This window comes from Mus caroli, chromosome 4 (assembly GCF_900094665.2).
Source record: "Mus caroli chromosome 4, CAROLI_EIJ_v1.1, whole genome shotgun sequence".
NCBI classification, from domain to species: Eukaryota; Metazoa; Chordata; class Mammalia; order Rodentia; family Muridae; genus Mus; species Mus caroli.
In genome coordinates, this window is record NC_034573.1 from 59,566,355 (window position 1) to 59,580,935 (window position 14,581).

General features: G+C 42.2%; 1 protein-coding gene across 4 annotated transcripts in view; it reads right to left on the reverse strand.

Annotated features, from left to right (window-relative positions):
* The window catches only part of Astn2 (astrotactin 2), a 955,818-nt gene that overhangs the window by 191,466 nt on the left and 749,771 nt on the right, over nt 1-14,581 (reverse strand). For all 4 annotated transcript variants that reach the window (XM_021160105.1, XM_021160104.1, XM_029476272.1 and 1 more), the window contains one exon: nt 2,526-2,791. In XM_021160105.1, the coding sequence (XP_021015764.1) occupies nt 2,526-2,791 (266 nt within the window). The remainder of the gene's footprint in view (nt 1-2,525; nt 2,792-14,581) is intronic.

Consider the following 14,581-nt stretch of genomic DNA (forward strand, 5'->3'; position numbering starts at 1 on the left):
AAAAAAAAAAAAAACAAAAAAAAAACTAAGTTTTCAGTTTTCATGGAAGCAGATAGTGTAAGTATTCGGACTTGGCTGTGAATCCCACCACCACCCCTAGTCACTGTGTAATTCTGAGTGATATTTGCAAACTTCAGCTTGTACATCTGTGAGATATGTTCTTGTAGTACCTACTTCTAAGGAAATCAGATGAAAAGTCACATGAATGAGGCCCAGCAGTGTTTTATCTATACACCCACTCCTCAGCACTCAGAGATGGCAAAGAAAGGCATAACCTGGAGAAGAATGGTGATAAAGGATTAAGGCAGAAGTGAAAAAAACCAATGACAAATGAAGTGGGAATAAATACTATCTTTACATCAGCCTTCCTGGGTGGCCATTAATCCCTCAGTCAGGATCATTTCCACATTGGGTTCTTCCACATACTCTGACTACAAGATGGTCTCTTGGAAATATCTGATACAGCCAGGAGTGGTGGTGTATGCCTTTAATCCCAGCATTGGGAAGCAGAGACCGGCAGATCTCTCAATTCAAAGGCTGTCTGGTCTACAAAGTGAGTTCCAGGAAAGAAAAGAAAATATCTGATGTGCCTCAGTCCTTGGACTGCCACGAATATAGAGAAGCCTATTAGTGATTCAGAGAGAGGAAGAAAAATCTGGAGGATTAGAGAAAACCAGGTATAGTAATACTTCCTGGAGAATCTCTGAGGGGAAAAGATCATGGAGCCAAGAAGACAGCAGCTATGCCTGTCAATCTAACCTCAGCTGTCCAAAGTTCACTGCTATTCTGGAACCAAATTCTTTGTCTTTATAACTTGTAACTCAGCCTGAGTGCTTCACAGTGCTATACATGGAAATCTTTCAGTTTGACACCAGCCACATTGGTTCTCATTCAGCTTCCAGCTTCTAAAATGAATAGTATTTGTCCACTCTCCAGGTTTTTTCAAGACCTGGACCTCCAATCTGGAATGCCCTTGTTCCCTGTGTCCTTCCACAAGCCTGGTTCTCCATATTTACTTTATTTAGCTAGTGACAGAGACTTGCTTTAAAAGTCACTTCCTCAGAAAAGCCTTCTCAGATCCCACAGAGCTCCTTGGCAGGCACTTCAAATGAGCCCAGAATTGCCCCTGGGACTTTATACAGTCTGACTTCACTATATGTGACTGCTTCGTGGATATCTATCTGTCTTCTCTACATGTCTATAGATTCCACGAACTAAAAGACCATACAGGAAAAATGGACACTGTTCAGTGTTACAGTTCCCACAGATCATACACAAGGAGCTGCATTAGATTTCTGGCATTCAGGAAGGGGGAGGCAACATCTATTTTCCTACTCTTTTTTTTTTATAGTATTAGGCATTAAGAGTGTATTCAAAACTATGCTTACTGATTTAAGGAATGAATGACTAGTGCTTCCAGCTTATCACATCTCTTATAAGGAACACAGTGACATCTAGTGATCATATGCCCAAACTTGAGATTCTCTAGTGTACCATGAGTCCACGGTAGAATACTTTACTATACATTCAAAACATGGAACATTTCAGCAATGCTAGGCAAAATCACCATAAAATCCACACAGGGAAGATTTCTGTTCCTGATCCAAATAGAAACCAACTGTCAACCTGCCACCTCTCCCACATCCTAAGAACATGCTGTGAAGACTACACAGTTTAGTTTGTACTGTACCACACTGCAGATGAACAAAGCTTGACTTACAGAGGCATCCTTCGCACTACTTGTACTACTCATGGAGCAGGAAAGGAGAGCCTCACTCATAAAGTCTCAGAGAGAGACAGTCCTGCATAGCCACCCCTTTATTAACACACTACTCATTAGATCACATATGTTGTATGTCATAGTACTAATCATATGGAACTGTCATTGTGTGACTAAAAACATAGTCAAATATCAACTATTTCATATGGATCGATATTTGAAGTACATTGTAGACGTGAATATAATGAGGCAAGCATTGTTAGGTTTTTATCAAACACATGCATTCTTCCTATAGGATCCTCATTTAAAATATATTTCTCTGTCTCTGTTGTAGACAGGTGTAGACAATGACTGAATTGCTAATTCATGGGATTGTGATTGGTATTTGCTGCCTTCAAAGCCTGGCCCATTGAAAGCTTTAATGTGCAACTCCTCCTCCCCCCAAAATTCTATTTTTTCCCTATTCCTTGGCAAAATCAGGTCAATGGAACAAAAATATACTAGGCTAGCTCTCTAAACCACCCCTCAGACAAAAGTCACCTATTAATCAAAAACAACTGTTTGGAATTCTGTGCAAATGAAGTGATGTCTATTGTGTGGGGACATTGAGATTTGGGGGTTTATTCATTATTACTGCTAGTGTAACATATATCCATACTTAGGATAAAACAATGAATCTATAAACTATAGAAAGCACCACGCTGCTGTTATTGAGGAGGAAGATAATCCTCATGGACAAAGGAACCATAAGGGTAGGAGCTAGGAGGGTTGGTCACATGGGACTATCTGGGCCAGGGAAGCTCACCTCCTTTGTGCCATTGTCTTGGATGAGGGTATAAAGTGGTACCACACGGTTTATCTCCAGCAGCACTGGTGTGGGGCTCAGCTGCTCTTTGCCTGGCCGGCGGCAAAGGTGACAGGTAGATGGACAGCGGCCCTTCTCCTCACATCGAATCTCCACACCTGAGATGAGCTGGTCATCTGATAGCATCTGGGCTGTCAGGAGACCGGAGAGGTAGGTGATGAAGGGCATGGACTTGAGCTCCTTCTTGCTGCCCAGCTCCGTGGTCTCTAGAGGGTTATAAAAATAAGCAGTAGCATAGGTCAATCCAATATTATCTAAATGGCTGAATCTCTAGGCCAACAAAGAGCATTCACTGAGAGTCTGGTACCTGTTGGAAAAGAACAAAGATAGTAAGGTGACTTTTTCATTAGGCTTTGGAAAAACCACAGGCCGAAGGGTTAAGGTAACAGGATGACGCCTTACATCATGTTATACCCTACTATTTTTACTAGATAATCTGTTGCTTTGTGTGGCCCTCACTTTCCACATGTTAAATTTGTAGGTCGCACAGAATGATTCTACAAGCAAGATGTAAATACTCAGAGATATTTTTCCTGACCAGAAATTCTCTTCTGTCTATCATCAACTTACACAAATTACACCCTTCTTTTAAGTTGGTGTTCCAGTTTTATATTTTCCATAAAACAATATAATGAGAGAAGCCTGCGCATCAGGTCAAGCCAATTTTGGTTTGAATAATAGTTCTGCTTCCTAAAACTTCTGCAGCTTTAGAGGGGGAAAAAACGCCCTCTCTTAATGTCCGGATATTTGGATCACTAGTTGTTTAGAATGGGGTTACTAAACCAATGAAATCGGTTATAAGTGGCAAATGAAATAAATAAAAGGAAATAGAATTGTGTGGTGTGGGCATTAGTTCCTCTTCTGATGCTTACCTGTTTCATTCAGAAATTTTCCTTTCCTTCCGATTTTGTCATGTGCTCCCTGGGATAGAGTCTGGGCAACCTCCATTGCTTCCTATTATGGTTCATATACTTAGTAGCTCCTGTCTCTGAGCTTTTGCCCACCATGCCCTGCCTCTGAAATCTTTTGCAGTCACTAATGCTATAATTTAATCTACCTCAAGAAGCTTGTCTTTATTGTCTCAGCTGATCAACTCTGAATAAGCATATCTCATTGAGGGTGGAATCTGAACTTGACTTCTCTTTGCCTTCATGTTCTCCGACTTTTAAACCATGTTATCAACCTGTTCCTGCCGGCTGTTGGTGTCTAACGTGATGCTGACGATATGCTTTATACTCACAGAAAGACCTTGAGAAACTAAGAATGGAGAAAAATCCATTCACGATCCAGTTCAGAGATTTTGAAGAATTCTTGAAATCATAGGAAGTGGGCTAGTAAGATGGATCATATGTAATAGCCACACAGCCTGACATCCTGAGTTCCACCCAAGTAATCCACATCCAAAGTAGAGAGGAACCTCCACAATGTCGTCCTCCTGCCTCTACACAACTGTCTTATACATCCAAGCACACTATACCTAATAAAACTCATAGGGGCTTTAAAAATGGTTCCGTAGTTAAGAGTGTTTGCTGCTCCTGGGGGCGGGGGGAGGACCCAGATTCAGTTCCTACTACCTACACAGTGGCTCACAACCATCTGTGACTCTAGTTTCAGTGGATTCCAAGTTCTCTTATGACCTTTAAGGTACCAGACACACGTGTGGTGCACACACATCCTTGCAAGCTGACACTCAAACGTGTTACAAATAAATAAGTTCTAGGGAGCACCTCAGCAACTACTTCCATAGGATTAGAGTTAATTAAGTAGATGCCTACCAACTTCCCTGCTTCAAATATAGCAGTTCCATGTGTATTTGTTTAGCAGGTTGCCTTTCTATATAAAATTTTATACAAAAAAAACAAAAAACAAAAACAAAACAAAAACAAAAGGGAGGGGGAGGCTTGCTGCAGCACCAAAAGCTCCAAGGGACACAGTAGTAAGTATGACCTGGAAGGTGACATCATACACTATATGGATAGTGACCTCAAAAATGTGCAAGGCACAATCTAAGTGCTGAAACAAAGGAAGCCTCCACTAAAGGACAGAGCATGGTCCAGATGGCAGCTTCTAATAACCTGAAGAAATCAAGGTAAACATGTGTCTCAGTGACCATGAGGGCCCTAGGCAGTTAGGTCAGAAGGAAAAGGAAGTGTTTTCTCTTCTTTCTCTGGCTTGCAGTGACATGCAGCTGATCTGGAAATGGACTTGCCAATTAGAAACACAAATAAACTCCGCCTTCATTCATTACTCTTTCTGCCCTCAGGTCCGGGATCTGGACTCCGCTTTTTCTGTCTGGCTGTCAGCAAATGCATACGAGCCTCAGATCAAAGGCTCCGGGAGAGGAAGACTAGGAGAATTGCTGCTAACCATCCCTTCAGAGGGATTAAAGAAGGGTAGTTACTAAGATAAACAAAACAAGGCTGTGAAAAAGGCATCCCAGCAGCTGGAAGACTGAGAGAGTATTATGTAAAGACACGGGAAGAACATGGAAGAGAACAACCATTTGGATAGATGATCAAAGAAGAAATCCAAACAACAATGATATTACAAATCAGACACAGAAGTTTAAAATGGGGGTTGGGAAGGATACATGAGACAGAGTCATTTTACTTCCTGTTTTTATAAAGTTTTATTGGAAAATAGATACATCAGTTCGTTTATGTATGACATGTGACCACAATGGAGAACTGAGTGGTTACACTAAGGGTTCTATGTCTCTCAAAGGCTAAAAAATAAGCTTATTTGTCTCTTTATATAAAATCTTCAGCAACTCCCACGTGCAACTGCAGTGTACAGAGTGGGAAATTGAGTTTCTGATCCACAGGACAAATCTAGAGTTAGAGAGGAGTATGGAAGTAGGAGGGAGTAGAGAAAAATGTACATTTTCAAATTGCAAATTAAAAAAAAATGCAAAGAAACAATCAAAACATTGGGACCATGACTTTCCAAAGATGGAAACCATAGTGGGACGTCTCTTCTTCCAAAATTAAGATACAACAAACTATTGAAAGAATATTTATAGACACTCTTATAGAATATCCCCTGCCTATTATAAACTATGTGGATAGGTGTCTCATAAAGATAATAAATTAGTGACCACTTAATCACCCAAATTACTGTTATCATCTGTTTATTTTTCTAGGTTTTACAAGTTGCAGGATTAAGTCCAGGGCTATCAGTGTTCCAGTTAAGTTTGTGTGTTTGCTTTTAAGGCAGGAAGTCTCCAGACTGTCAGGCTGGCTTTGAACTCATTATCCTCTTCCTTTGATTTTCAAGTGTTGGAATTGGCACTCTTGTGCCACCACTTCTTGGCTAAGTGTCGTGAATATTAAAACATAAAAGTCATCTCCCAAATGATACATTGTCATACACACATAGCTAAATTTTATAAAATGCTACTTAATGTCAAAGGTTTCTTTAAAAATCCCTTGATCAAACAAGCACACCTATGCCTCTTGTTAAAGATACTATCCATTTACTAATCAAATAATCAATAGAACTACTCTCCTTTGATCAATAAATCTTTAGCTTTTTCCATTCATCATCCTCTGTAAGTGGTTTTGAAAGGTAACAATTCAGGCTAAAAACAGCAAGACAGCGGCAGTGTAGAATTAACAGATGACCCTAAGGCCTGGCTTTGCAAAAGGAGGGTGATTTAGAAATCATTTGATCCAACTTTTTTTTTTTTTTTGAGTGGACAGGGAAATGGAAAACAGACGAGGAAAAGGGATCACCTTTAGGTCCCATCTATAATTTTTAAGAATGATTTTTTTTCTCAAAGGTTGTGTCATGTCTAAGTTATGATCTAGATGAGAGTTACAGCAGGGGAGAACATTAGCTATTCCATTAATTATTCCTCTGTAGACATTACAACTGTGAAAGCTAAGCTTCTGATCCAACCCCACCCTGTGGCTAAAGTCATCTTTCCAAAAGGCAAATCATGTAGCTGTTTCCTGCTTTAAGCTCCTCCGTGATAATTCCCTACTCTTAAGATAGAAATCAAAACTATTCAGTCATGTATATAATATGAGGTCTAGACAAGCCTCTGCCTCTCTAGACTAATCTTACAGTGCCCCAACTCATTTTCCTCTTATGTGCTGCAATGACCTTTAAGTTCCTTGCATACACCCTATGTCTTTCTCTCAGTTCAGGCACATACTTAGTCTCCCTACAAAATGCTTCCCTTCCATCTCCTCCCGGGTGACTTCTATTCATGACCCACATCTTAGTTCAAATATTAATTCCTCAGAAAAATCTCCCCAAATTTCCTATACCTTTAATGTATATGAAGGTTTCTTTTTACAGATTCTCATTGCACCCTGACTTCTGTCTCAAAAATGTAAAGTCCATGAATGAAAATGCAGGATCAATTTTTGCTGATGTTCCAGATCCACCTCACACAGTTCATGATCCATGATAAGATTTTAAGCACACTCCCTCCTACCCTCTGCCTCCAGGTCTAGGGATTAATCTAAAGGTCCTTCCTCATGGTAAGCAAGTACTCTACCACTGAACTATACACCCCAAGCACTCTTTGTTTGATTGATTATTTGTTTGTTTGTTTGTTTTTGAGACAGGGTTTCTCGGTATAACCCTGGTTGTCCTGGAACTCACTCTGTAGACGAGGCCCATCTTGAACTCAGAGAGCTAATTTCCTCTGCCTCCTAAGTGGTAGGATTAAAGGTGTGCATCACTGCCACCACCACATATGCCACCACCACCACCACCACCACTGGGCTTTTCTTTTTCCTTTTAATTTGTGTTTTGAGCTTGAGTCTCACAAGTTACACAAGTTTGCCTCGAACTTACTTTGTAATCCAGAAAGGCCTGAATATCCCAATCCTGCCATTTTAGACCTTTAAATATTGGGATTAAGGGTCTTTACCATTAGGCCTGGCTTCAAAACTATTTTCAATAAATGTTTGTTGCATACCTAGTATGCCTGTATGCCCACGCCACTGGCTTGATTTTCAGAGCACCAATGAATGCAAGAGTCAGGACTTGGAGCCAGAAGCATGAGAAGTAATTAAGAATTCAGTAGAGATATGATCTCTTCCCAAAGAAAGTTTCCCCTTTTGTAAGGAAAGCGAGAACATAAAGCATGATTAACCTGCTATGTGTTCTGACCTCCTCTGACTTTGCATGCGGGCCTCTGCATGGCAAGGATAGGAGAGCTGAGTAAAAACAGGCTGTCTGTCTTTAACGGGAAAAAGATAAAGAGCATTTTTGAAGAGACTGATCCTCTCTGTTCACATTTCCCATCCCTCTGAATAATGCTTCCAAAATAGGATCATGTCTGGTTTCAAGCCCGGTTCAGTTCCAATGACACTACAACCCATTCATTTGAGAACCTGCCAAATGAACTCTCTTTTTTCTCCTCCCAAATTCCTGCTGGGTATTATTTTGTTGCCACCAAAAAAAAAAAAAAAAAGCTTTAGTTGAAATGACAACTCCTTGTTGGGAGAGCAGCCAGAGCTTTTCGGCAGGAGGTGCCCTTATCCAGAAAACAAAACAAAGGCATCAGACTGAGGACTTCTGGGAGAGCCAGGGCTGTGCGGGTATTTGTTCAGTACTAGGCAATGGTGCAGGACTTCCTAGTCAGACAAGCTTTGCTTTGGCAATGGGCTCCTACTTGAGGCATTTAAAGGCTCCATGGGATGACAGGGGCTCAAATTAGAAACATGAAAAGAGGAGGAAAAAGGGTGAGACTTTTACATCATAAAGAGTGGCCTTTCTTACAACAGTGGCCTTGCTTACAGCAGTGGCCTCCCAGGAATTGCTGAAATGGAATCATCTCTTAGGAGGAGTTATTGTGTCCTGTTGGAGAGAAGCAGTTTAATCCAAGGCCCACGCCACACAGAAATCTGAAACAAAGGAAAAATACTCATCTAAAATGTGGCCATTGGAGTCTAGTCTGCTTCATGGTTCAATGTGAACATTTCAGCCTAACTCAGCCCATGGTCCTCAGTGTGTCCTTGATATGTGACAGTATAAACTAAAAGTCCATGTGAGGATTAAATGAGGTACCTAGCACCAGCTACTCCCTCAATCAATATGAGCTGCTCTTGTTTGCTGCTGCTGCTGCACTTGCTATAATTATATTGTTGCTGTTGTAACAGGATGTTAAAATTGAAATTTCTATTGATACAGCAAGACATAACCGAAGGGAGATCCCAACATCAAGCCCATAGACACAGAACTTAAAAATGAATTCTAATTAGGTTTATAACTCTGAAAATCTCAGTCGGAACAAACACAGGCGGGGGCGGGGGGGGGGGGAGAGAGATTGAGAGAGAGAGAGAGAGAGAGAGAGAGAGAGAGAGAGAGAGAGAGAGAGAGAGAATCCCAGAAAGCATAAAGGAAAATTTTCATTGAGAGAACTATTAACAATTACCATGTTTGGAGTCTCTAGCATCTTAGGACAGACATACAAATCCTATGACTTCTACCTCCACATTCTGTGAAGGATCTCTTGGAGTGCTACTTAGAGAATTTGGCACCTGTTGTCAGAAAGTGGGAAGAACAGTAGGCCAGGTTTTACCTTTGCCTACAGCAACGCTAATGGCCTGTGTTAGAAGAGCAGAAAGGGATTGGCAGAGACATCCAGAGGATTCAGGGATCCTGAGACACTGCTTGTGTTTTCCATGGACAAAAGGAAAGGACAGCATCCAAGCTTTTTGAATCTTCCCCAACAGTCTCTAAAATGAAACAACCAACCAGAAAACCAGTAACAAAGGTGGATCTGCATCAACCAGCCAAAGAGAATTCACAATGTCCCTAGTCTGAAGAGAAATCTTTAACACTGGGCATCACAACAGAGACACTTACCCATGAGAAAGGGGCTCCTTAAAAAAAAAACTGTTGGAACTGGAAAGGGCAGAGTCAAACAAAGTCTGACCATCACCATCCTTAGTTTTCTCTTCTGCTTTGATCACGGAGGTAGAAAAGTAAGAGGTTAGAATTCCAGTGAAGGTCAACGGTGCCCACTCTCAAGGCCACCACTGAGAGGGGCAAGAGCATTTGACTTGTCAGGTTAAATATAGCAGATAGACTCTATAGCTGTACTTGAAAGCATGTTAACAGTGCAAAATGATAGCCAAGTAGATGTGATCTTAAGTGATTTGTGACTGACCACATTAAATACTTTAAAAGAAGTATGGAAACCAGTACACACACACACACACACACACACACACGCACACAGTCACATTTACAGACTTCTTTCAGTTTCTACTGTCAATGGAAATCCTAATTGTGACAGTACTTGCCACATTTGTAACTTTAGCTAATGTTCTAATGAAGTATCTGCCATGCCAACCAGTTTGCTCCAAAAGAACAAGGATCATGACCAGTTTTAATGAACTTGTATATCTTTAGCACCAAAAAGTATTGTCTGTATTATTGTCACAGTCTAAAGGTAAAAATATCTGAATAAATGAATATGTGCATATGACTCCCCTTCTTTTAATGCTCCTAATTGTATGACAATATGTTAGACTCTAAGCCTACATCTCACTTTATCATCGAGGCCAAAGGCCTTATCTCAATAGTCATTACTAATGCCAACTAACAAAGGTGAAGGAATTTGCACAAGGCCATATAACTGGTAGAGAAAAACTATTTTATAGACTATACCACTCACTTTTCATATATGTATTTCCTCTTAGAAAATTTTTTGGTAACAGTTTTCATTCCTGCATGAGTCCTACCTGGGATGCATGTACCTGTTCTATGCGTGTCTGCCAGTTATACATCCAACCTTTCCAACAACTTTTTGTGAGCTAGTACGTTTTCATGAGCAGGTCACCTAGTCAGAAATCGCACTTAAATTTTTATTTGTTATGAAATTACTCTTCGGTCCTCTAACCCTTTTAATGACATGGAACTTCCTCAGTGTTCCAGATTCTTCATGGGTAAGCCTTGTTAAACATGGACAGCCATCCAAACTGTGGCAATTCTCAACCTAAGCGTCAGACTTAAACCAAGAGTATATGCTATTTGAATGCCTAGCAATGTCCAACCCTGCCTCCTGATTAATATGCTAAAGCTATCGAACTAGCTAGGTAAAACTCCATCTCGGAGACTGTAGGGCATTATTGAGTGGGTTTTCATAAAACGTGTATCTGTGCTTTGTGCCATGTGTTTGCACAATTGGGAAACAGAAATAGAGACAGCATGGTAGAGCCCCCCAAAAAGAAGACGTACTTTGTAGGTTTACAAAGTAGACACACAAATGATCCTCTCCTCTTAGGTATCTTGGCAGAGTTTCAGCGTAGGCACAGGTAGTAGGGCAGCTACAACAGAATGGTTTTCTGAATTTGAATTCAGCTCCCGTTTTCTAGTTTAGAAACTTTGATCATTTATTTACCTCTCTAATATGCTATTTTCTCAGCGTTGACATGTTAATAATAATAGTTCTTATGTTTTATTATTATTATCTAGAGGGTTCACAGAAGAGTATCCAGGATAAGTGTGTCAAAGGTATCATCAAGTTCATTCCCTTTGACTCTTCTTGGCTTCCATCCAGCATCTCTCATTTCTGAAGCAAATATGAATCACTAAGTCTTTTCTTGACACCTGCTTGGTGCTGTAACAATAAGGGACTTCTCTGAAACTGCTTTCTTTCTGCCCATTGAGGAGATCAGGCAAGGACTGCGCACAATTCTACAGCTATTGAATCCAACTACTTCAAATAAAATTCCTGGCAAGTCATTTCACTTCCCCAATGTTAGTAAAATGCAGACTCTAATTCCTCATCCAAGTGTTCTGAAAATCAAATGAGAGACGCTCATACCTATGACCGCCTATGATCCCATCATGCAAAAACAGCACTTGTTGCTGTCTTTTATAGGCTTAGAGTAGTCAAGCATAACTGAAAAGAAGGCACCTGTCTTCCAGAGAAAGCAGTTTTCTTCTGAGGAAGGTCAAACTCTCTGTGGGCACTGCCCAGCAGCAACTGCTGGCTAATGTTTTGGCCAGAGGCAGGAACCAGTCAACATCTGCTCCTAATATTCATTTCTGCCACTTGAGACAAGGTAGATTGCAACTAGTCAAAGGCTGAGAGCTCCATCATGTCATGTGTGATCTCCTGCTGCCCTCTAGTGTCTACTTAAGATGTTTGCGCCCAGGATGCTTTTTTCCAGAAAGAAACTGTGGTTACAGAGTGCAGCTTGCTGGGCACTAAAGAGGAGCAGAGAGAGAGAGAGAGAGAGAGAGAGAGAGAGAGAGAGAGAGAGAGAGAGAGAGAGAGAGAGAGANGAGAGAGAGAGAGAGAGAGAGAGACAGAGACAGAGACAGAGACGAGACAGAGACAGAGACGAGACAGAGACAGAGACGAGACAGAGACAGAGACGAGACAGAGACAGAGACAGAGAGACAGAGACAGAGAGACAGAGACAGAGAGACAGAGACAGAGAGAGACAGAGAGAGACAGAGAGACAGAGAGACAGAGAGAGACAGAGAGATCTTTGGCTCAAGGGAGTGTGAGTAAAAATTACTGCAACAAAATGGCATTTCCTTACAGACCCATACAGTACCACATTTGGAGATATACACCATAGGGTAAGAAAACAGTAACAGTCTGCTCCATCACTTATAGTTTTCAAGATAGGCATCTGTGAATATATGCTGAGAAGGAAAACACAGGGGATAATACTTGATTAGGGATTCAGAATGGATTAAATATAAGAAGGAAAGAAACACTCAGATAGCAGGGTAGAAGATGTGCTAAAAAAGCTGTTTTCAGATTACTCAGAGCTAAGGCAGTTGATCAGGGCTTTCATTCTCTACTGGCAGACTACTATCCATGAAACTGAATTCAAGTAGAAGAGCACCTTTGTCTACTCAGTATAAAAGGTGGCTTACATCAGTGACAAGGAAATCTTCACAGTTTCCCAGGACAGTGTTGATGGCAGTGGAGGTTAAAAGTAAACTTAGGAGACATCCACAGACCTTCCAGCTGCTATGACACACAGTAATGATGGGGAAAGACTCCTGGAGACCTGCCTTCCCCCACATAGCATGAGCAGGCCATAGACACAAAGAGGCTTACCTATCACCACGCCATATGGTGTGGGAGAGGAAAGACATCAATAGACCCTCCTGCTACCATGCCACATGGGTGGGCTATAGATAACTAGAGGCCTGCTTGCCAACACACCAATTGGCACAAACAGAGGGGTTAATCCAGAGGTCTACTAGCCATGTGGCTGCCTGCAGCTGGAGCCACCTGCAATGTGCAAGATTGACAGATGGGAGAGAAAGAGAAGCAGAACAGTATAAGCATTATGAAGAGAGATGGGACTGGAGAGGTGACAGAGAGGAGGAATAGCTTGGTTGTGAGTAGCCAGCCCTGCTGCCTGGGGCCACGATGAAGTCCCACCACTGGATGCTGTTGCCACTGAGTTTCATAATTATGCAGCAGCAGGGGATGTTGTTGCTGTCAGTGGTTCATGTTACCACTAGAAACCTGGTTGGGACTAACCCTGGTCTGGAATCATGTGGATGTCCAGAGGCTATGCAGAACTGAGCCTGCCACTCACTGGTTGTGGCACTCTGGAGAGCTGGCCCCACTTCTCACAGGAGGCAGCACTTGAGAGAATAGACCCTGTGCCTTGCCTGGGCAGTACAGTGGAGCTTTCTCTAGTGGCAAAGACAAGGGTGAGCCAGCCACAAAGGCATAGGTATAGGAGAGATGACCCTACACACACACACACACACACACACACACACACACACACACACACACTCATATGCCCTGAGGTGGGCTGGGTGCAGAGGGGAATGCTCTCCACCCCCTTGCCTCTCACCACCTAAGGCAGTCAGGAGAGTTGAGCCCAGGGTCTTAAGAGTGGGTGAGCTGGGGCTACTCCCTGCAGTAGAAGCACTCAGGATAGTGGGCCCTGCACCTCCCCTGAGGAGCACAGGAGAAATGGTCCTGGTGACATAACTCTGTGGACATGAGCACAGAAAAGCTGGCCTCATCACTTGTCTGCCATGAGGTGAAGTGGGTAGTGTGGGGGTGGTGTCCCTTCTTCCCACTCCACCTGTGATAGTGGGAGAATGGGCCCCAAATCCAGGAGAGCAGGAGAGCTGGTCCTGTCCCTCATCTCGCAGCTGCAGCACTTAGGAGAGTAGGCCCTTCACCTTGCCTAGGCACATAGTGGAGCTGGCTGTGGAGGTGTGGTTGTGAGTAAGCCAACCCAGAGGGCATGAGAGCAGGAGGGCTGACCCTGCCTCCTGCCAATGGCAGCACTGGGTGACCTTAGCAGAAGCAGTGCTGGAGAGCGCATCCTGGTATGCAGATAAGGTAGAGCTGCAGAGGTGATCAGCTCAGCTACTACCCAGGCTCAGATACAGGGCTTTGGGTTTGCCCATCCCAAAATCTACATCATCTGTGAACTGTGGAGGTATGAGAATGGGCTGGCCCTGCTGATCTCCATGACACGGGGGCAACAATAGGATAACCAGGAAGAGGTCCAGTGATGATCCAACATTGATGTCACAGAAGCCAAAGATCTTGAACCAGACCAATGACTCATTGCAATGAACATTCGTAAGTGAAGATGTGTGGATAAAGGGGTATATTCCGGTACACAGTGTAACACGATGCAGCTTACATGAAGAGATGTTTTCTATGGTTTGTTTGATTTTGTTTGTTTTTGTTTTGGTAGGGAAGAGGTTTCAAGGGTGGAAGGTAGATATGAGGGGACAGGAAGATGAGTGTGACAAGGATGCATGATGGAAAACTCACAGAGAATCAATAAAAAGTTTTTTAAGGTGACTTATAGGCTAGTTACAGGCCTCTATGTGACCATGAAGAAGGCAAACCAATAGAAACGTATGTGTTTTTATGCATAAAGTAAGTGTAAGGTGAACGAAAATACAATTGTTAAATCTAATATATTGAATTTCCACCCAAAGTGCTTGCTGTCCATTCAAGATAAATCAGTTCTTAGGGTGTGTGTGTGTGTGTGTGTGTGTGTGTGTGTGTGTGT